The 23531-nt window shown below is 40.5% G+C and overlaps 2 protein-coding genes across 2 annotated transcripts; both read right to left on the bottom strand.

Annotated features, from left to right (window-relative positions):
- Positions 1-1963: 1963 nt before the first annotated feature.
- Positions 1964-7264, bottom strand: LOC120800383 (long-chain fatty acid transport protein 1-like). Its single transcript, XM_040146458.1, has 13 exons — positions 7095-7264; positions 6857-6995; positions 6496-6751; positions 6084-6251; positions 5372-5441; positions 4854-4945; positions 4390-4499; positions 4055-4264; positions 3822-3948; positions 3584-3721; positions 2695-2859; positions 2408-2554; positions 1964-2325 (listed from the first exon to the last, which is right to left on the bottom strand). Exons 1-13 carry the CDS (start codon positions 7262-7264, stop codon positions 2168-2170), a joined length of 1950 nt encoding a protein of 649 aa, XP_040002392.1. The 3' UTR covers positions 1964-2167.
- Positions 7265-7861: 597 nt separating this feature from the next.
- On the bottom strand, positions 7862-23316 carry LOC120799815 (adhesion G protein-coupled receptor E5). The gene is made up of 17 exons (XM_040145201.1): positions 22705-23316; positions 18972-19046; positions 18434-18583; positions 18215-18346; positions 16547-16690; positions 16070-16113; positions 15671-15775; positions 15379-15532; positions 15081-15200; positions 14778-14977; positions 14463-14630; positions 14107-14301; positions 12891-13108; positions 12507-12665; positions 11351-11522; positions 10994-11089; positions 7862-10458 (listed from the first exon to the last, which is right to left on the bottom strand). The coding sequence occupies exons 1-17, from the start codon at positions 22736-22738 to the stop codon at positions 10417-10419; spliced, it is 2208 nt and encodes a 735-aa protein (XP_040001135.1). The 5' UTR covers positions 22739-23316; the 3' UTR covers positions 7862-10416.
- Positions 23317-23531: the final 215 nt, after the last annotated feature.

Here is a 23531-nt window from a genome sequence, read left to right as displayed (position 1 = left end):
ATGCATATATCTTCTTCCTATTTCCCCCCTCCCTGCTCCCTCCTTCAGTCGTTCAAACCTCCTTTGAATCTTCAAGCACCATTGGCCCTGGACCCCAGACCAGGTGGCCTATGTCTGAGGGTGTCTCCTGGATTGAATAGTCTCCAGATAACTCCTGGACCCTCACAGGGGCTGGTAAAGAATATATATCAATATTTTTTACTCTCAAATACTGATAATGATATTAGCCTCAAAAATCAACATCAGTAATAAACAAATGCCTTTCTGAGCTGCAAGGATATAAGTTCTGCCTTCCATCGACACAAGCAAGTCTGTAGATCTTTCTCTATTGATTGGTAACAGGTTGGTGACACTAATAACTGGACAATCGGTGTGGCTGCTGAGTCAGTATCCAGAGAGGCAGAGTTTGAGGCCTGTCCAGAGGCAGGGCTCTGGTGTATCAGCCTGCGAGACGGCGAGTACCGAGCTCTGACCCCTCCATCTCAGACCATAAATTTCGAAAACTCACGGCACCTTAATAGGGTCCGTGTGAGGCTGGACCGGGATGAAGGGATGCTGAAATTCATGAACGCTGATAATGATACACATCTTTTCATATTTAGACATCGTTTTGCTGTGAAGGTGTACCCATACTATACATTTACTATTTGTGTGGGGGCCTTGCTGTGTTGGCACAGACAGTGCGCATCAGTGCGGAGTTAGATTATGTCCCTGTAGGAAACACTGTAATCACTGAGGATCAGATGATGAAAAGTGAGTCTTCCACCGAGAGAGACATTATCATGGCATCGACTCATAGCTACAGCAAGATGTCAGAGTGCAGATATGTGACAGAAGAAAAAAAAACACAGCAATTTGTTCTATGAGAGAAGAGGGGAAAACAAAAATTCAGAGATCTACCACAAAGGACCAGTTCATTAAAACAAAACCCACTGGAAAGGGAAAGACATCAAACAGTAAACCAGCAGTCAAAAAACAGAGCGGCAGGTATTTGTTTCACTGAGCAAAGCTCATGACACCATCAACAATGAATCTGGCAATCAGAAAGTAAGTGCCAGCTTATAAATTCATACATTTTAATTTTAGCGAGGATGGCAGTGTCGGTTATTTCGTCCACCACTTTGTTCTAGACCGAAATATCTGAACAACTATTGGATGGATTGCCATGGTATTTTACTGCAGACAGTCATGGTTCCCAGAGGATACATCCTAATGGCTTTGGTCCCATGACTTTTCGTCCAGCGCCATATGAGATTCTCATTTTTGGTTCTAAATGTATTTATCGTCTCAACTCTCAATCAGATGGATGCCATGATCTTTGGCCTAGACATTTTTCTGTCTGTTGTATTGTATTGTTTAACCATTGTGATTCTTTAGTTTTTCATTTAGTGGCACATCAGGTGAAAAATGTGTCCAGTACGTTGATTTATGACCAAATACCTGCAAAAGTAATGACTTTCCAATCAGTCTCAGCTGTACTTTGTGTTTAGTGCTAATTAGCAAATGATAACATGCAAACACACCAAACTAGGAAGGTAAACATGGTAAACATTATACCTGCTAAACATCAGCATGTTAGCATCATCAATGTGAGCATGTTAGCTTGCTGGCATTAGCATTTAGCTCCAAGCACTGCTGTGCTGAAACACAACCTCACATTCACTAGCATGGCTGTAGACTTGTTAAAATTACATTTAAGAATGGATTAGAGTGGATTTTTTGTTTCTAAGGAGTTTGATGAAAACTTACATATAATTATTGCTCATCAATATTTAAAAGGCATTGAAATTGTACTACAGCCTAACATGAGTTTTACTTGAAGCTGTATGATGTATTAATGATGTATTAATGTTGTCTTCTATTCAAATGATATTAACTGTCACGGCATTTTTTATTAAACGTATTTTACAGGATATGGAATAACATGAACACAGAGTAAGATACAGTCAGCGTATGACAAATTGCATCAAATTCGTTGAAAAATAGCGTTTACTTGACTGCCAAATACAGCAACACATTTGTGTTTCCACATTCATCAGTATTTATCGAGATGCAGTCGTTACTAAATCCCTATAAATACATCAATGTATTTTCTTTCTTTTTTACCCCCTTTGAAACATACAAACATCCTCTTCAACAGTTTGTATCTCCTTCTTAGCCTCCTGTCTCATAGACAAACTTTCCCCTCCATGATGGCATTATGCAGTTCGTCAGTGACAGCCTCATAACACCCAGCACGACTGTTCAGAAAATAAATCTTTTCACTCGAGTTTTGTGGCTTGTATCCTTCCCTCTGTAGCCGCATCTTCTGAATTTTGAACGTGCCTGAGGGCAAAAGTTAGAAAATAAGTTGACTTGACTTTTTTTCATGTGCGTGTGTTTGCTTGTCCTTGCATTGTTGTCTCACCTGTAGCGTCAACAGATGGCATGAGTCGAAGGAAGACCGGGCGTGCATAGGAGGGCAGGGCTTTCTGTAAAGTAATCAAGAATGCATCGAGGTCAAACTGGCCTCCTGCATGAGCTATTGCTGCCATACCAGCCTTTCCCTCCACACCTGCACACAGACAGAAAGACAGACAGACAGACAGATGACGTAATAAACAGAGGACAATATAATGTAACACCCACACCAAGCTGATAATCTTTTTCTTTCATGTTTTTTCCCATCCTGAATCTGTCTGGTCTCATCTCTACCTGGTACAGAAACTCCATAGACAGCTACATCAGTGTGTGCCAGCAGGCCACTGAGTACTCCCTCCACCTCTGTGGTGGAAACGTTCTCCCCTCGCCATCGGAATGTGTCCCCACTGCGGTCCCTGAAATACATGTAGCCATATTCATCCATCACCAGCACGTCACCTAAAATACAAACAGAGGGAAACCAAGAGAGACAGAAATAATAACAATCGTCGTCATCATCATCATCGTCGTCACCGTTGTCCCTGGAGGGGATTATAGAGCAAGTAGGACAAAGGTTAAGCCTGTAGTGATGATGATTCACCAGTACAGTTATGACTTTGCTATAAAATGATGTTGATTCAATGTGCCATCTTTTTCTGACATCACAGTGTAAGAGGTCTTGTGTAAATGGGGCAATCATGAACTTAAATATAGATTCATCATGAGCAGTGACCTAACTGAAGTGAAATGAATTGTGTCCTGTGTCCAAACTGCGTAACGCCCTCAGTGCGTCTATGACTATTTGTATCTACTTTTTTCCTCTTTACTTCTTTCGGGCCTGTGGGGTTGCCAAGTCCTTTTCAAAGGAAAAGTAGTGTTATCATCTCTGTTAATCATCATTTATCGTATCTTCCACTCATACGGAGCTGGAGTTTGTCCCATTATGTATGTTACTGTATATAATGCAGGAAATACTCTTGAACAGTGTCCAGTTTGTTATCAGTGACAGTGGATCACTCTCATTCATCTCTGCGCAATTTAAAGTCTCTAGTTCAGCTGTCTTACACTATATGTCTCAACTGTGGGAAGAAACATGTATGACCATAGAAAAGCTGGAAGTCAAACACACGCTGTCCATCATCATCATTGTGCCTGTATGTTAAGTAGACAGAATAAAACATGCCTGAGATATAAGCAGAGTCTCCCTTCTTGAAGACATCTTGAGCTATTTTTTGATTGGTGGAATCCTTATCAGCATACCCATCAAACCTCCTGAGCGGATCAGTATAGTCGATGCGTCCCACTAACATACCTGGCTCACCTGCAGAGAGGTAGAGATGAGAGGAGAGAAAAGAGAACATTTTTGATACATTCATAACATATGTTTGGCCATTTGTAGCTCTGTGTAGGTGTGTCCTCACCAGGCAGACAAGGAATACATAGTCCCTGTGAATCCCTGAGTAGCTCCCCGCTCTCCTCCTGCACCCTGACCAGTCTGATGGGGTAAAAGCCGGGCAGGATGCGGCTGTTGAAGCCACATGCCCCTACCTGGACACGTGAAAACACACGGGCATGAGACAGGGTACAACTGAAGAAACTCTTCAGTCTATACTCTGAAGTCTTTAAAGATGCATACACATGCACACAAACACACTTTGCCGTCTATGTTGATCAGGCTGCAGTTGCACTCGGTGGCGCCATAAAATTCCCCAACTCTTCGGATTCTGAATCTCTGGACGAACTCCTCCCACACAGAGGGACGGAGGCCATTACCTATGGCAACACGGACCCGGTGATGTGCCTCAGATGGGCGGACCGGCTGGGCCAACAAGTAACGGCAGATTTCGCCTATGTACTGGATTACCTAGACATGCACACAAATAGAGACAAAGGACAGAAAAAGAGGAGACCAGTCAGTATTGATTCAAGAGAATCAATAGGACAACTGTCTTGCAGCTGGACACATTTATTATGGCAGTGAGTACCCACGGTGCAGTTATGTTTAACACAGTCATCCCAGAAGTGACTGGCTGAGAACTTCCTCCTGACAACGACAGTCAAACCAAAGAGCAAACACTGGCCCACACCCATGATGGTACCTGTAAACAGCCACGTGAACACATACACACACGTATAGCATTTATTGCAAATCAATGATATTATACACCAGGGACATAAGAAGGCTATGCAAAAGCTTAAAAAAAAATAACTACTGCTATGATTAATATGGAAAGCAATAGTTAAAAAATGCAGGGGCTTCTCATTACATGTACAATCTCATTTATCTGATACAAAGGTACTGTGATGATGGTGTATTAATGGCGATGATAGAGATGATGTTTTCAGTCATAACAGCAGCAATATACAATATGTTTGGATTATAACTGTTGTTAGGATGTTATGATTTGTTAAAAACAGGAAAAATGAGTAAGATGAGACAGCATGAGGCCTACCTGCAGAATGATACAGGGGCAGGCAGTTGTAAATGATGTCATCATGCCGCAGCCCAAAGGAGTGGAAACCAAAGGCAGCGATGCGAAAATACCTGACAAGAAAGATGGAATAGACGGACATCCACCTTCACCAGACCTCATCGCATTAGGAGACACTGATGGTCCTGATTCTTATTGAAACACTTGAAACTGCGATTGCAATTCAGTCATTCCGATGTCATGATTTTAATGTTTTTAATGATCCTTTATGTGTTGTTCAATTTTCCTGACCTCAGAGTATAAGAGCCTCTAACTTGACAAATGTCGGAACACTCCCAGCAACCACTTGGCAGTGGCAAATGAGATAGAGGGTGGAAAAAAATGTCTGGGAAATAATCTGTGTTGATAAAATCGCTTTTGTCCATCAACATTCCCATAAATGTTTCTACTGTAAGTGTCATTTAAAAATGTGCTTTCAAGTTTCTTCCATAAATGTAACAGTGCAGAATCCGTTCAGATGACAACACAGATAAACTCACCGACTCTGCACCACTACAGCTGCCTTTGGCAATCCCGTTGTACCAGAAGTGTAGATGTAAAAGAGTCTGTCTGCATGGAGAGAGCAATACAACTGAGGTGTAAGGAGCTGAATGTTTATAGAGAATGTTCGGTATGCTTTTGACCTACATGCTTTGTCTTTTGTTCATTTGCCAAGTGTTTTCCGAGTGTGGTATGCACCCAGGCTTCCCCGAAAATTCTGCAACATGTTTCTGTCTCTCCTGCCACATACTCTGAATGACAGACTGAGCAAGCAAAGACTTGAAGAGTATTTACTTAGGAATCTCATGCGATAACAAAGATGAAACAACAGAGATAAGCTAATCAGTAAGAGAAAACTTATTGCACAGAGGAACAAATATATCACCTGTTAACTCAAAAGTGAAGTTTAGAGTGAAATTTAAATGTATTATATCAAATAAAAAATAAAATACAATGCAATACAAGTATTTCTTTGAAGTGAGTTGATGATTTGTTTGACAGTGTTGTGTATATGCATGCGCTATCCAGTGGATCGAGTTTCCTGAGAAGACCGGAGCCAGTGAAATCTGGCAGCGAGCAGTTTATTCTGGCAGGCAAAGGCTTCCTAGGAGGAGAAGGTATTCCAATTTTTTTATATATGTAAAATAAGGACATGATATGGCAACACACCCATACCCATACCTCCATGCACAAAACTCTTCAGAACCTCACCATTAAACCCCTTCCTGAGTGTGTAGTTTGGCGGGTGCTTGGGTGAAGCGGCCAGCAGGGCATCCAGGCTCTGAACACGCAGGCTACAAAGCTTCACCTCATCCTGCCGCTCACCACTGCTGAACAAAAGCATGGTGGGCTGCAGAGAGCTTCTCACCTCTGACACCGCTGCAGGGGGACCAGAAGTTCAGTGTGACAAACGTGGAACAAGCATACTGGTACGAATGTTTGTATTAACTGATCAGCAACGACAGCAGATTCAACTTGTAGCTTGATTTAATTTTCCTGATTTAATTTATTTGTCAGACTCTACACATCTGCTGTCTGCATATCAGTCACCTATCAGTAAATGTCGTCAGCTATGTAACTGTACTCACACTACCTCTCTCTGTAATGTATGATCTGTTCCTACCTTCAGTCAGCTCTGTTCCAAATACAATTGCCCGAGCACCAGACAGACCGACACAGTGAAGCAGTGAGTGCTGTCGAAGGTTGTGGTTGATGAGTGCGGCCTCTACACCGACCATAGCCAGGCCTAACCATAGAGCCACCACTAAAGGCTGGCTTTCCAAGTACAAGGCCACCACATCACCCTCAGCCCAGCCTTGTGCCAGCGCCCAGTGTGCGACAGCATGGCATCGTTTCTGTAGCTCCCTGAAACTCCAAACCTAGAATAAAGTAAATATGGAAATGCAGTCCGTCTTAACAACAGTATGACTGATAGTAGATGCGGTTGGTGCTGCATTTATTTGTAATCCTTGATATGTACTCACCTCCCCAGTGGCCTCACAGATCAAGGCAGATTTGTCTGGATGCAGTGTCACCATCTGGGCAAACAGGCTAGGGATAGTGCTTCTATTTCGCAGATTTCGGTTCATGGAAACCCTCACTCGCAATATAGCAACCAGACACCTTTAAGACAGAGAGGAATGGAAGAGGAAAGAAAGTTAAAAAAAAAAAAAAATAGGAGTGGAGTAGAAAGCAGCAGGCACATCCACACAAACTACTTACATCAGGTCTCTTTTGATGGTGCATAGAGCTACATGAATGAACTTCCAGGAAGCCCCCCAGGCCATACAGAGCCCCAGCCCCAACGACAGGCCGAAGAGCCAGGGGGGGGACAGCAACTTTATACCCCCCAAAACACTGAGGCATACTATGACACTGCCCATCAGATGCATAATGTGATCTGTGGGGATATAAACAGTCACTTCATGCACCAAAACGAGCACAATAGATAGCATTGAGATTTGGTAAGAGGAGGCTTACCTGTACAGGACTTCCAATCCTCATCCACCAAGAAGTAAAAACAGGAGTTAACAGCAGCAGTGGGCTCTGAAGCTGCTCCACTCGTCCTAAGAAATGTCAGCTTAACTTTTTACCTGAGCCACAGTGCGACCAGCAAAGAAGGTGAACTGTCAGATGCTTGCCGAGCGGTCGTCAGAAGTAAAATGCCTGATAAGCGACAGCACGCAGCAGAGAGCAGGGCAGGCTCCGACTCATTAACTCCTGCATCAGTGTAATAGCCCCACTGTTCCCGTGCTAGTCTGAGCCAGAGAGTGATTCATTACCGCAGGGGCAAAGTGTCATAGAGCCTGAGTTCTACAACTCTAAATATCTGATTTAAAGGGAAAAATGAATTGTTCATTTCATGAGCAAAATTCATAAATTCCATTTTACAAATGGCTGTGGTAAAGTATGATAACTGACGAAAGTACAATGGAAAAACACTTTATTACAAATAAATGAAAAGATTCCAAAAAAATTTATCAGTGATGATTTAACATTCAAGCAGAATTTTAAAGTTGCAGTCAGGGTGAAGCTAAATTTAACTATTTCATCTATTCACCTATTTAGAAGTGGTTGTGCAGTTAGCAGTTCATGCATGTTTTATACTGGTTTTGAATGTTGAAAAAAAAACTGTATAATTAGTAACATTAACATACAAATAAATGAAGTAGAGTACAAAAAAAAGTTCAATATTTCCATTTGAACTGTAGAAGTGTATCATAAAATGTAAATACAAAAAGTAGCCTACTTCAAATTTGAAATGAAAGAAAAAGAACTTCTGAATGAAGCTTGGGCACAATATTTCCCTTACAAATGAAAAGCTGAATTAAAAGGCAATAAAACACACCCTACTCATTTATTACACCACGCTGCTCCTACATTACTTGGTCTGGACCAATATCTTAGTAGCTAATGCTAAATCCTAGCTAAGTAAATAGGTCTATCTATCTATTGATCTATCTATCCGCCTGTGTCTGCATCTCTCTGCTGGCTGCTAATGCTAATAAACCACCCACAGATTTTCAGATGAAGTAGAAGCTTTAATAGAATTTGTGGTGCATTGTCTTTAAAGAAAACAGTACCTAACAACTTACAATGAAACAAAGTAGAAAAATAGGTTCATATAGCCTACCTTCAAACTAGAACACATAAAATATACTCTAACAATCAGAATCTTACGTTCACAAAATGCTGCATATTGCTTGTAGCTTTTTCACATAAAAATACATTTGTCAATGCATGAATAAACGGTATCGATGATCACAGAGAAGTGCAGCCATACTTAAGAACCAAAGAACAGCTTAGTTAAAAGCAACATATACTTGCCGTTAATCAGGGTCATAACACAAGAAATCGTATCACAAAAAAAGACGGATTTGAAATACAAAACGTCTCTTTTTTGTTCTCTGAAGATCAATGTCTTTTACATGACCTGATCAATTTCTATAAAAAATGGGGAATTGAAAAATATAAAATTGAAAGCTTTATTACAACAAGTAAACGGTTTTGGTTCTGTAAGTGGGACTGGTTCTCAAGTCTTCTTGATTAGTTCAAGTGCCATGCAAGTGAAGATTTGCTGGACTATCTTTTTGACTAAGGAAAAGTGCAGTAAAATAAACAAACTCAGGTCTTTACAATTCCCATTAGACCTCATCAAAATGGTTGAAGTTCTCATTTCAGGAATGTAATACCTTACAGTCACTGACAATGTGCTGAGGCACAGGCTATAATAAGAACAAAATAAGCAAATGCACAGTTTGATTGCAGGAAGCTGCAGGCTTATCAGAAGGGCGGGTCTGTTTTTTTGAATTGTCCCAGCATTCATCTTGTACCAGATTTGTTTACTCGGTTTGGAATTTCAAGAATAAAAAACTTTGCATACACCAATGGAAAAAAATGTACAGCTCAGTTGCAAACCAAGATAAATTCTAAAAAAAGTAGCCACAAGTGCTTGAAAAAAAAAAATCACTTATTTTGTTTAAAATCAAGAAACAACAGAGGTAAATTCCTTGCGGAAGCCCACATGGGAATCACAGGAGGAACATGAGGGACCATCAGAGGCACTTCATAGGTAATATACATCATCAGCCAGTTGTTTCTTACCATAATGACATATTGTTAAATACAGTGCATGGAAACAAATTAAAAAAATACTTTCTGTGAATCTCCCATGAACAAAAAGCACACCCACGCTTATTTCGACTTTAAACATTCATATAAAATACTTCACATACTGTTTGCTCAGGCTTTAAACATCAAGGGCATCACTCATATGTTTTTGTAGCCTGCATTATGTAGACTTTATGGTTTGAACTTGAAAAATAAATAGTCTATATCAGTATCACTTTTAGTCACTCCAAAGGGAATACAGCTTATATTAGGACTGTGATATGTTCTGGTTGAACTGATAAGCCACTAAAATATTTTCACGTTCACTTATTGAGCTCCTGAATAAACACTAGAAATTCTTTTTGCCAGCTGTGACAATAACATTTATAACATTAAACGACACCAAAAAAAAAATTTCTGTCATTATCAATATAACTTGATCTAACACCAAAGCGCTGCACAATATTATGAGTGGGAAAAATAGGCAAAATAATGAGGTATAAATGCTGGACTTTGTGATGCACCATGCAAGTGCATGGTTACACTTAGATGAGGATGCTTGTACTGTTTGTTGGATTTAGAACAGTGGGTTTTAAGTGGTAGAAATTGGTCCCATTAACTTCAATAGGGTCTGTATTTCACAAAAAGGCAAGATGCAAGAAAACACAGAAAAAATGAACATGATTTGATGTATAGGAAATATGTTTTTCTTCTTTTTTCCTAAGATGTCAATTTTGTTGCAGTCCCTCAGGTCGGGAAAACCACTAGTTTACTTGTACAACAAAACTGAGTTTAAACTGACATTGAGGCGAATAAGTCACGACTGAATTTTTTTTTTAAATGATCCAAACCTCTCAAATCAGGGCTAATTTAGCCCAGTCGGGCCAAAGGTGTATTACTCTTGTCTTTGGGGAGGAATAAAAGACAGATCTCTTCATGTTTGGGATTCTTTGGTGTGCTGCCCACTCTGAGAACCCTGAACGAACAGAAATAACACACGGAAGAAAAATGTTAATTTAATGTATAGTATATGTGTCTGCAGTGGTGGTAGAGGTACTAGGCCTTCACTCAAGTAGCACATCCTCAATGTAAAAATACTCCACTGAAAATTCTTCTTAAGGAAAGTACATAAGTATTACCAGCAAAATATACTATCTAAGTAGTCATAATGAAAAATGAGTGTTATATTGATAGACATTACATAAATATTGGATTAAAATTATTGATGAAACAATTTTTACTACTTCATATACTGTTGGATAATTTAATGTTTAACAATGCATCATATTTTATGAGCTTTTCATATATTTTGTATGTAAAATCTGAAGCTGGTAACTGTAGGTGTCAGACAGATATAGTGGAGTAAAAAGTATATACAAATTTTTAGTAGGTAGCGTAAAATGGAAACACTACAGTCCAAGTACCTCAAACTTGTATTTAAGTACAGATTTGGAGTATATTTGATTATGACTAAGAGATAGTGACAGAGAGTGAGATCACTTCATGCTTACTTGGGACTGACTGCTGGAGGGATTGGTACTGCTGAGGTCTGAGTATTTCTGTGGTGTGCAGATGCAGGAGAGGAAATAGGCGTATTCATCTCTCACCTGCAGAGGGCAGCAGAACATCAGGGGAAGAAAATCAACTGAAGGACATGTATTGACGTACTCTACTGTCATTTGCCATCACTCATTCTTTTTTATCTTTAACAAATTTAACAGTTTTATCTATTGTGTTTATCTCTGTTTGAGCCTCATGCATTCAATCCCAGTTGCTCACACACACGCCACACACACACACACACACACACACACACACACACACACACACACACACACACACACACACATACAGCTACTGTATCCTACCTGTTTAGACAGCAGGCAGTGCATGATGAACACCAGCGTCCCCTGCAGGCTGTTGAGAATAGTGAAGATATATGCCACCACTGTGGTACCTTCCTTTTGAAACAGGAAGGCCCCAAACACCCACATCAGACCCAGTATACACATCTGGGCTACTGCTGTCACAGTGAAAGCTCTGTAGATCAAAAAGGGAGGACAGGGGCGGGGGATGAGAGAAAGCGCAACAGATAGGGAACCTCAGTCAGACAGATGACTCAGTTACCACTGCAGTGTTTGGAAAACCCCATAGAGAGCGAAAGAAGGAGAAAAATTGCATGGGTACGCTTCAAAGCAGCTACACGACAGAGACCCTTTCTTAACGGTTTACTGTCTATTGAAAGCTTGTGGAGGAATAAAAGCTAGAGGCAACTGATGAGTATTAAAACATTAGTTTGTAGAGAAGTCAGTGATGTGTCTTTCTTATCCCTATGAATAACTAGCAATACACTTCATACTGAGATACAGAGAAGATTAATAGCATGTAAAAGTGAAACCACCTAAAACATCAGTGGAGATCCACTTTTGATTTCAGATCCTCAGAATCAGTGACTTTTTCTTTCTACACTCACCAACTTTACCAACAATTTATTAATCCGACAAGGAGAAATCCTTTTGAGGTGCGGATGGGATGCAAATTTTTGCCACTGACAAAACAAAGAAACCCTTTGATTATAATCGAATACTCTCTGAGCTTTGCTCAACTGAAAAACTTCCTACTCACTTGCTTTTAGCATAGTAAGTTAACATTCCCATTCCCTTGAATAAACAGAACATCACTGATTGATTATACAGTGCTGTCTATGACTGGAGTAACAAATGAGCATACTGTAGATAGACAGGGTAGGTGGGAAAAGCCATTCAACGGCATCCCATTAGAGAGCAGAGTTGGTATTGTGCAAACATTCCCTCCATGTTTCCGTCCAAAAACTTTCACATTCTTTCCATCCATGTATTTTTCAGTTCCCAAAGCTGCCCCATTTGACCAACCTATGTATTAATTCTGCGTTCGATTGCGCAGAGGAACAGATGTGGGTGGTAGTACTTGACACATTGCAACAGCGAGAGAAGATGCACAAAAAGCCACACTCAAACACACACAGGAAAACAAACCCGGACTGACTTAATTTTCTGTAGATTGCAAAGGTCGGGGTTGAGGCTGGTGAACTTCTGAGCGAGCTTCCAAACGGTGATGATGAAGAAGAAGACATTGATGAAGATGACGAGGCACACAGGGCCGAAGAAACTCCAGATGAAGCCGTCTTCCAAGGAAAGCCAGCAGCTAGTTCGGAGGAAGGAAAAACATGCGCAAGACCTGTCACCGAGGCAGATAACATCAGGTCTGTGTAATCCGCTGATTAAGTTGTTATCATTCAAGCAAGTATGCAGACACATACACACATACATACACATTTCCCTCTCTGTTTGTCTCATTAGCTCTCTTTCACACACCATACAGGCATTTTCAATTTACCATACAATTTATCCTTTTTCTTCACACGCTTACTGGTTTTTAGTGCCGTATCCCTTTGGTTTAATGATGGCAGATATAATGACGAAGACAAGGGGCGTCCCATAGCCGGCCACAAATAGGTAGAGGGGCCGAATGGAGGCATTGAAAACCAGGACAACCATACGGTACAGCTGCACGCCTTCCAACAGCATCCACGTGAAAACTCCCAAGAAGAAGTAATGGAGCATCGCTGCAACAAGCCTGCAGCCGCCCTGTAATGTAATGTGATAACATGAAGAAAGACAAGATAAGAAAGGAAGGAGCACAGGATTTAAAAAGTCTCATTCAGTCAGCATCTGCTGATCTGATAAAAAGTACTTTGAATTGGAGAAGTAAACATCAACAGTTATTTTTGATAATCACAACCCCAATATTTAGACCAATGGTGGAAGACGTAGTCCTTTAGTAAAAGTAGGAACACCAAAATGTAAATTACAAGCATTACAAATAAAAGTCCTGCATTCAAAATGTTTTGAGCACAAACATATTATCAGTAAAATCTATGTAAATCAATCAAATGTAAATGTATTAATTATTATTATTTATTATTATTAACTTTAATATTAACACATCATGGTTTTAGTAACTGTTAAATATTGTAGCAGGTCGAGATGGAGCTAAATTCAGCTACATCATATACTGTTGGATGGTTTAATCTATAAAAATGTTGCATCATTTATAAATTAATCATGTCTTGTATGTAAAATCTTAATCTGCAAACTAACTACTGCAGTAGATACAATGGCGTAAAAATGGAATTTTTCAAGTAAACTACAAGTTCCCCAAGACCGTTCTGAAACACAGTTACTTTCCACCACTGGATAAGACAGTATTATTGTACTTTCTAGTGAGATTTTATTTTGGTTCATTCAGGAGTGTTCTCCACCACTTATATGTAGAAACAAACTTATATTCGACCACTTTTGGATACTTCACTCTACTGTCTGAGCCTACACAACTTTCATTCTTTCTTCCTTTTTTTTCAAGCCTCTAGGTTATCAAAACGTTTCACTGTGATAGGGCAGGAAGACGGGTTTGAGGTTTAATATAGCAGGAACACTCTGGTGTTAATATAACAGGAAGGTAAGTGGAATACGTCAACCCTTTGTAAAAAATTGTAATTTATTGACATTCTCATTAAAGATAAGGTCAAAAGTCAGATTATTGCACTCCACATAACTGAAGTCCCTCTTTGCTTTTAAAAACATACCACAGGTGTAGTACGCGAAATGCCAGCCAGGAAGATGAGGTCAGCCATGAAGAGGCAGACACAGAGGTTCAGGTGGATGGTGGTGCGGGTCCCTTGTATGGAGCGGCAGAACTTGAATGTCAGGATGCACAGTATCAGACACAGTATGGAGATGGCCAGCCCTATCTTGGTCACCATCTGGAGCCCAAAGGTGGGCTAGAAGAGAAGACACGTCAGATCCTGATGTGAGTAACTGGACTCATGAGATCATCATTCAGACCATTATGTGTTCGTGTTTCCGATGACATATAGTAGGTGAGGGAGGGAGAGAGCATTGTGTTTGTGTGTGTGTGCGTGCATGTGCGTGCGTCTCTTACTTCTATGTCGTACAGGGCCATGAGCACGGCGAAGCTGCTCAGATGATTACATTTACACACAGTGTATAAGGCTTCGGATTGATGCTGATCGCAACCATCTGTGGACCAGACCCCTGTCTCTTTCCAGTATGCACAGATGTAGGATACCTGAGGGTACTCCCTTGTGTCCTAATACACAAAGTAAAACCGACATGTCACAGACAGACTGTATGTTTTATATGTCTTCATATTCCCTCATTCCTAACTGTTTTGACTATAATGATCAAAATAAGTAACACTCTGACAGAAGCCGGACCACACTGAAAAGACTACTACCTGTTCATGTTTGAGTGTGATGTTGACAGAGCGGGTCAGATTTTGAGTGGAGGGGTTAGAGACCACCACAGACACAACTTTAGAGACGATCTTGAAGGAGGGAGTCACGCCATCTATTTCATGACCTTTGATCTGTTCAAAAGACCTGTCAGCTGTGATCGTAAGGTTCTTGTAGCTCAACAACGCAGCCAGAGCAAAACCTGTAAAAGACAATTAGAAACGTGAGAGTATTTCAAATACATGAAAGTCGTGTCTTACTTGTCAGAGGAGCAGACAAGACAAAACATGAGAAGAAGAGTTTACCAGGGTATGTTCCCGTCCCAGTTGCTGTTTCCCAGTCAGTGTCTAGACTTGCGTCCTGATTGGTCAAATGGATTGGCCCAGTGGGTCGAGTCTTTCCCCTTTGAACAGCAATCACTGCATCTATTCAAAGAAATAACTCATTTCAAATTTAAATATCACAGTTCACAGTTAATGTTAGCTTTCAGAAAGTTTCCCACTTTCATTCATTCATTATTATCATCGAGGGAAAAGGCCAATGAGCTTGTATTTTTTTCAAATATGCAGAGCTGTGCACAGCTGAGCTTATGGGCATTGTTACCTGTTTTAGTGGTCTCTTTCTTGGTTAGTTCTTTTTTGAGCTGAGGACCAATGAACATAATGGAGTTTTCCACTGTACCGAGCAACGCGCTCACATGTTCACTGCTGTCCAGGGTACCAGGGGACAGGATGGCCTCGGTCACTGTGAAAAGTTTCTGTCCAAGTTGCAGGACAAAGGAGGGGAAATTAAGAATATTATGTGTGTCTGTGTGTGTGTGTGTGTGTGTGTGTGTGTGTGTGTGTGTGTGTGTGTGTGTGTGTGTGTGTGTGTGATTTGTATTTGTTTTTCTGACCTCCAGCAGCACATCAGCCTTCTCGACACCAGCGGTACTTGGGTTAGACAGAGTCAGACAGCTGTTTCTCATCATTTTTAAAATGTCCGCCAAGCCTCCGAGTAACTGAGAGACAGAGATAGAGAATAATAAGACCATTCAGCTTTCCCTATACTAACGTCCACGTATACTAAACTCTAAAGGGCCAAAGGGTGGTCTAGTAAAAAGTAAATTAAGGAAATGAGCTGAAGTGCTCTTCAGCAACTGCTGCACTGTAACTGACCCTGCACTCTGAGCAGCCTAAATGGGGAGAAATGCAAATAATAAATCCTGTATAAAAACTTCATACATTATATTTATTTTTTGGTGTCGCAGTTTGTCCATTCTGCTAATAATTTTGTATTTAAACATGCAGCTTACCTGTGCAGGCCCCTTATCCGTATTGAAGCTGTCACAATGAAGCTCTAGATGAACGGAGCGAAACACTACATTATCATTAAACCAGGTGAGCTCCATACTTCATCACAGTATGTACTGATAGCAGAGGAGTGTTGATAAAATCCACATAGCAAGGCAGCAGCAGTGAACCATAATCACCTGACATCTTGTGAGACATGCACCACAGATCGTCGTGAATCAAATGAGTCACCATGGAAAGTGAAGTAAAGGCAGGCAGCGGACTGTCATTTCCTTTGTGTGTATGTGTGTGAGTGTGCAAGTAAACACGACCCGACTGCAGCTGCTACAATGACATCTGTGTTTGGAAGCTTATGCAAGGAGGATGTGAACAAGTAGAAGCTTCATGTAATGAATTTGAGGAAATAAAAGCCATGAAATATAAATTTAATATGAAATAAATAATGGCGATGGAGAGGAACAGTGTATGCCTACACTAACCTGAACATGGCGTCCTTTCGTTGCCGTAATTGGTGTGTCCTTTTCCACACTGGCACCAGAAACTCCCGTTAACGTTATTACAAACGCCATTCTTTCCACAGATGTCCTCGTTGTTAATATCAGCTTCGCTGCACTCATTTATGTCTGTGTAAGGACAGAGAGCGGAGACATAAGTAATCACTGACCAGCCAGAAACAACTTCTGAATATAGCAGCAACTGCTTTAGCCCATAATGGAACAAACATCTCTGCAAAGTCATTGGGGCACGGTCGTGTGAGTCTTTCAGTGTTGGCAACAAGATCTTGAAGACAGGTTCTGAACTGTCTGGTAAACGGTGTTGTGAGATTTTGTCTTGCCATTTCTAGTTAGTTAAGAGCTGCAATTCGAACTAGCGGGGGGCAGGAGATGGCTTTGTGGTTGAGGTCAGAGTCCATGGAGTCATAATAGAGTAGATGAAACAAAAAAACAAAACAAAACGCAAGACCTTTTCAAGATCAGCTCAAGCAAGGCATTTTTTAATTTCTTGAAATGTCCCTTAGGTGGAGAGCTATGAGGCCCCCTGATTCTTTCCGAATTTTATGATGTACTCATTTCCATGTAAAATGGGAGTTGTCAGAGCAGTTGTTCCTATTATCTACAGAGTAGCTCCAGGTTTTATCAAAAGATGACATTATCGCTATAATCAATGTATGTTTAAAAAAAAAAAAAACACACAACTCTACCTCTTACAAAAATTTGAAATTATCAGCAATAAAATGCACCAATACTCTGAGGGGTTTTGCCGCTACAGCCTTAGCGAGTCTGGTATGAGCAGTTGCTTGTGGTATTATCCTTACTACTTATTATCACTACTGAGTCATGATTCTTGTGTTACTGTTACATACTGTTTTAGCATTTAGCATTAGGTTCTCAGTAGGCTCCAAATAAACTGAGCTTTACAACATGACATCCGACCACGTCTTAAGCCGAAAGTGTATTCATGTGTTCTCAATGGCATTCCATTTGGCCATCTCGACATGCCACTTATTACATGGTGGCAAGGGCAAGAAACGCGCTAAAATGAATGTGAAAAAAAATGAAAACTAATAATAAAGCTAATATAACCTTTTCACAGCTTTCAAGTGTTGTCAGAGACAGTGCAGTACTGAGCTGGTGAGGTTTTGGAGTGTAATGTCCACACTCGAAGTCAGGGCAAACAGCCTGCTGTCATAAGCTCTCCCTGGCTGCTGTGCCCTCCTGATCTCTTGCCAAGAATTCTTCGTCTTTTGTGTTTTTATGTTGTTAAGGATAATAGTGCACATTTTTGCACAGTGTATCCTTGAAGGCATTCACGGTGTTGAACTTAGCTGTTCGCACAGAAAGTGACAAAAATACTCGGGTGAAATGTGAAAAAAAAAAAAGAGGGTCGTTTCAATCTTGCTTTTTTCATACCTCCACACATTTAGCAGATTAATATGTGCTTTGGGTGTGCCTGTCAAAGGCTCTTTGAAAAGTTATAAATATTATCGGAATCACCCAGTCGGTGGAGACGATCTGTTGGGGTGGGTCAGCTTTCACCTTTCACGATTCTGCCAGGAAGTAGTTTTGTGATCTCAGGCAACTCCCAGCACAGCGACACACTCCTTTGGAAGTGAAAAGTGTAGACACAGAAAAGTAGACACTACTTACCTATGCAGTCTCCATGGCTACTGCTGGCGTTGGTGTACCCAAAACGGCAGGTGCAATAGAAGCTCCCAATCAGGTTAGAACAATTAGCATTGCTACCACAGACTGTGACATTTTCAAGACACTCGTTGTAATCTGAAAGAACAACAAGTGAAGACGGCCATAAGGATGATTGGAGAGAAACAAGTCACTGGTCACATACACTCACAAATACACACTCACCAAGGCACTGTCCACTTAGCCCTGTGAAGTTAACTTCCCCTTTAAAGTTTCTGAACCCAGACTTGCACTGACAGTAGAAGCTGCCATTCGTGTTGAAGCACTCTGCGTGTTTCCCACATGGCTCTGGGAGTTCTTTGCACTCATCTATATCTGTAGATTTGAATACAAAAACATAATGTACTTAGGTCAATACATAACAAAACATGACATTTACTGTGACAGTGTCTTTCATTAGTCACTACGTAGTTAACTTGGTCATCTGCCCACCATGATTACCAGTCTGAGGTTACAGCAGTGCTGTCAAGGCAGGGCACTTGTATTTGCTCTTGTGTTGCTTGAAATTGTGATGAACTAAGAATTTAAACATCTTCTGATGTTGTTTTCATTGTAAGTTATCCTGGATATGAGCAGTGCTTAAATGTCTAAAATGGAAAAACAAAGTGAAGTGTCATTAAAAAAGGCTACTCTTCCCAGTGAACTCCAGTAAGAGAGGGGGGAGAGGGATGGTTGAAATCAAAGGATCATGGCAGATTATTACCAAAACAATTACGCCTTTCCGATCTGAAGCCCCTCTCACACACAGAGAAACATTTTCCCAGCATATACATTAAGCCTGTGGGGAAAGAAAAAAAAGCCAGTTAGTTTTATTTTACAATTAAGGACAAGACACAATAACGATGAGCATCCACACTTGCTATTTTTTAACCTGTATTCAGCCAGGCAGGCCCTAATGGGACACTTCCAATGACAATTTTTACCCAGAAGGGGCCTTTGAGGAGCCCAAGTGACCCTTGAGTTGGCCCCAAATTTAAACTCAAGCTGTAACCCTGCTTACAGTTGTAATGCCCCTTTTTCCATTTTTGCCTCTGTACATTATAGCGTCACCCTGGACACCCCGGCTCTACTTGCAAATTATAACAAAAAATCCCTAGAAAAAAATCTGGGAAATCGCATGCAGTTTTGCTTCCAATCTATTCCATGATGAATCATGCTTTTAATCTACAGGATTCACAGCAATGGCTTCCAATGGTGACCAAAAGTCACAGCAAAAAAAAGCATCAAAACTTCTATAGAACCTTCTCAAAACACTCTTATATCATAGTCCACATCTCCACCATTGCGCCGTGTGCTCAGTATGCTCCAAACACTCCACCCTGCTAAATACGGTATTTCTGCACTGTGGTATTGCCTTCTCATAGCTCCAAAACTCCTATGATTTTTTTTATTAATCCATACAGTGCTGAAAATGTGGATCAACAGCGGAAATGTGGATTATGCCTATAAGAGTAGTTTGAGAAGTTTTTTTGATATGTTTTGATATGTTTTAGCCCTTTGTTTGGGTCACCATATTAATCCATTGTAACACCTGTAACTTCAAGTGGAATACATCTGCCAGTCTTCCTTGGAGTTTTTTCTGTAACTTATTGGTCTGTGGCAAGGTGAGAGTTTGGGTTTGTGGTTTGTTCATCTGGGTATATGGCTGAAAGTGTCTCTCTCTCACCCTATCCGTTTCCATAATCATTTGTCACACAGTCACACACGTTACCCTTCACACAACTGTGAAGGGTGACCTCAATGGAAAACATCATGAGGTCAAGGAAATATGTGAAGGAGAATTCATAAGTACTAAGGAACCCCAGCCCAGTGCTAAGAGAATCCGACTGCACTTACACCAACCGATATAATTCTGCGACAGCTGATGTTTTTGACGTGGGTTGCTTTATACGTTGCTGCCGTCAGGAGTTGTGGGACAGCATTATCTTGTTTTCCTTCCGTAAAGGATGGTCTAGTGTATCCTATACTAAAGGCGTTAAGATAGGAAGCACTGAAGCACTTTTCCTTAGCATTTGGAGAATTTGACCAGCTCTTATCATGGCTGCCACTTAGATACTTAGAAAAAAGACTTTTCGACAGCAGCCATCTCAGTCGAATATTGTTGACTCGGGTGACAATGGTAAGGCAGAAAACAGCACCCCCTACATATGGTTTAAGTAAAAAAAAAAAAAAAAACAACTCCCAGCTCCCTCTCCTGTGTTCCCCTCCTTCGATCACAATGAGCCCTCTGTTTTTGGGTGATGAGGCTGGAGTTCCCACAGAAACACCACTTTAGGAAAAGCAGACAGAGTTTGACAGTAGCAAGTGAGTATGTGAAACAGCGTGATTGAGTCTAACTTTATGACCAAATAACTGCAGACAGAAACAAGGCCTGACTTTATGCGCAGCTGACTTTCATTCACCAGCAAGCACAGTGGTGAATAAGAATAGTTTGTCTGTCTCAGAAGCTGTACTTTCTATATGTCTCTTCTGTCTCACATTTCTTTGTGAGCTGCATGTTACATTTCTCTCTCTGTCTCTCTCCATGCTGCATTACATTTGGGCCTGACATAAGAGTGGAAGTTCTAAATTTAAACAAAGCTCTGTTGACTTGTCACCATTTAGCAAACACACCTCATCTTACTCTGAAAGGTTAAGTTGACCAATAAGTGTAACTGAGTGTCATGTTTCCCATTCAACGCCTGTTTCATAACTAAGGGTATTTTTGCTTCTGCTGACCTTTGAAAATAAATCAATGTAGAAATAGTTTTTTGGTTGATTTTTTTTTTCTTTTTGTTTTGGTTCCCTCGAAACCTTGGTGCTCAGTAAACATAGAAAATTTCCAATCGAGATTTTATTGATTAACAATAAATCGAACCATGGAGGGGCTCCAGTTTGTGTTTGACATCCTAATAGCATAAACAGAGACTCAGGCGTGGATCGTGAGGAGCAATTCTGACTGGTAGAGTCTAAAAAAATAAAAAAATAAAAAATAAATAAATCACTAGACACGGTACTCTTTTTATTCAAAGTCATGGTGTAGCTCATTTGAAGAAAAAACATTAAATATTGTCAAATATTGTGTTTCCACAAAAACACTCTTTCAAACTCCCATGACATTGTTTGAGAAACTACTGAATTTTGGAGCTATTATTGAGTTTTGACTTTTGATAAAATAATTTTAATTATCAACACAGTAGCTTGTCTTGTATTCTCAAACCGGGCTTCCTATAGGCCATAGCCAAGCAGTTTAAAGCTAAAAACATATTATGTAAGTACTTTAAACCTGCATTTTTTTGTTTTTTGTTATTAGTAGCATTTTTTGTTCCATGTAGGGGGAGTCCAACAAGTTGTAAATGCAACAACACTGCCATATTATCATCTAATAAAGATCTTATGGCTAATGTGATAGCAAACAGTTGCCTATTTAGAGACCTAGCAGTTGCAGAGCTGGATGCAAACATGAAACAGGAACAGTACAACAAGAAAGCAATATTTTGGCTGCAGTTAGGTTACCAAACTGTGATATGATCATTAAATAAAATACATTAATAAATAAACTTAATATTATTTTCCCATCCACTTGAATGGGAAAGTGGTCTAAGACTCTTGAACCCCACTGTACATTTTTCATATATTTTGTTTTACATTACCAATTTCATAAAAGATTTTAGGCAACATAATACTTACATTATTTATACAGTAAATATAATATTGTACGGTAGTTCATTAAAACCAGTTATGTTTTGTATATGACAAATATGTCCTACACAGCATGCATGTGTGTTAATAATAACATAGTCACTCAACATACAGTCTAATGTATAACATTTCTACAAAAATTGAATAAAAAAAAAAACCTTTCTATATGCAAAGTTAACTACTGTTGCTTATAGTTACACTGGTTTAACCCCTATAATCATTTCTGATGGTGGTTAGCTTCTCAAATCTGTCAGATGTATTTGCATAGAGCAGAAATAACACCATCCTACCAAGGGTGGTGGTTTATTCAAAGGCTTTAATCTGAAAGCCAGAGGAGCTGCTCTGACATCCATCCACACATCACAGTGGTAAACACAGCTGCGCAGTGCTGTCTATCCACCAGGGCTAACGCTGCTGGTGTTGCCCATGTGAGCTAGAAATGTCAAATATCACCCCTTCTACCATCAAAGTCGCAAGTTGTGACCAGCGATAATAGTGGCCATATAAGCAGTTGAGCTTATTTAAAAGACAGAAATTTGTATATGGAGGCCATTCTACCAAAGGGGTATATTTCACTGTTTTTTTTTCTACAACTGCCAAATGGTAATAAAGATATGTGCGCATCAGCTGAAGTCTTCTACAATTTCCCAACTTCCCTGTTCTTTTTTTGTTTTTTCTAAGCCTTCACACAATCATTGTGTCAGACACGAACACATGCACACAAACACACATTGTGCTCTCATTGATAGGCTTACCAAGAATTAGTAGTTCCTTGGTCCCAAATCCCATGTCAAAGGTGAGTAATATTCCACACAGATGATGACTTGATCAGATGATCAGAACTGTGAATTAATTTTAAATCTGGTTGATGTCCAGAAAACAAAGTTCAGGTCGTCTGACAGAAGTTTAGAGAGAGGTATTAGGATTTTTTGGACTTCACTGTGGTCCAAGGTCCAAAATCCACAAAGTATGAGTGAAAAATAAGTGAGCATTTAAAAGATGAATCCTTTTTGTAGAAGCTATTCGTGTGGCAGAAAAGATAATAGTGAACCTTCACCAGATTTCCTCTTCTGGCAGATTGAGGCTCTGAGCTTGAGCACGGTTCGCACCCCACCCCCTACCGGCTCGCTCTCCCCCTTTCTCGCTCTCTCTCTCCTTCCCTTGTCTCCTTCACGGCATTCATTCTTGCTCTTTTCCCTCACTCCATATCTTTCCATGCGAACACATTTGATTCACACTGACACCGTATCGCATTGCACGCACACATCCCCCCCTCCCTCCGTTTACACTGTCTTTCACATTTTCCTCTACGCCCCAGTGGGCTCTATTTCAGGAGCTATTCACAACACTCCTATGAGAGACAGGAGAAGAGGGGAGGAGGGATCAGAGACTGAGGAGGGGGCGATGACTAAGACTCGGTCGAAACAGCTGCTGCTGTACTTGAGTTTTGCCAGTAAGCAATCTTATATCCGTTCCCTTACTCCCCCCCGATCCCTTCACCTCCTCTCACTTTTTCTTTTTCTTCTTTCCCCTCTCAATGTTCGGCCCTTCACCCAGTTCCCCCACCGTACATGCTGCAGCT

The sequence above is a fragment of the Xiphias gladius genome, chromosome 15 (genome assembly GCF_016859285.1).
Source record: "Xiphias gladius isolate SHS-SW01 ecotype Sanya breed wild chromosome 15, ASM1685928v1, whole genome shotgun sequence".
NCBI classification, from domain to species: domain Eukaryota; kingdom Metazoa; phylum Chordata; class Actinopteri; order Istiophoriformes; family Xiphiidae; genus Xiphias; species Xiphias gladius.
The sequence above is the reverse complement of the archived record's forward strand: the minus strand, read 5'-3'. Positions and strand labels throughout refer to the sequence as shown.

Bases quoted from the DNA above. Each gene is read 5' to 3' on its own strand.
- LOC120799815 (XM_040145201.1), bottom strand. From the start codon at position 22,738: ATGGGATTTGGGACCAAGGAACTACTAATTCTTG. The intron at 19,047-22,704 runs GTAAGCCTATCA...CTTTCCCCACAG, and splicing joins CAAGGAACTACTAATTCTTG to GCTTAATGTATATGCTGGGA. The intron at 14,302-14,462 runs GTAAGAGACGCA...CTTCTCTTCTAG, and splicing joins TGGCCCTGTACGACATAGAA to CCCACCTTTGGGCTCCAGAT.
- LOC120800383 (XM_040146458.1), bottom strand. From the start codon at position 7,264: ATGCATCTGATGGGCAGTGTCATAGTATGCCTCAGTGTTTTGGGGGGT. The intron at 6,252-6,495 runs GTAGGAACAGAT...GTCCCCCTGCAG, and splicing joins TGGAACAGAGCTGACTGAAG to CGGTGTCAGAGGTGAGAAGC. The intron at 3,722-3,821 runs GTGAGGACACAC...ACCTCTCTGCAG, and splicing joins ATGTATTCCTTGTCTGCCTG to GTGAGCCAGGTATGTTAGTG.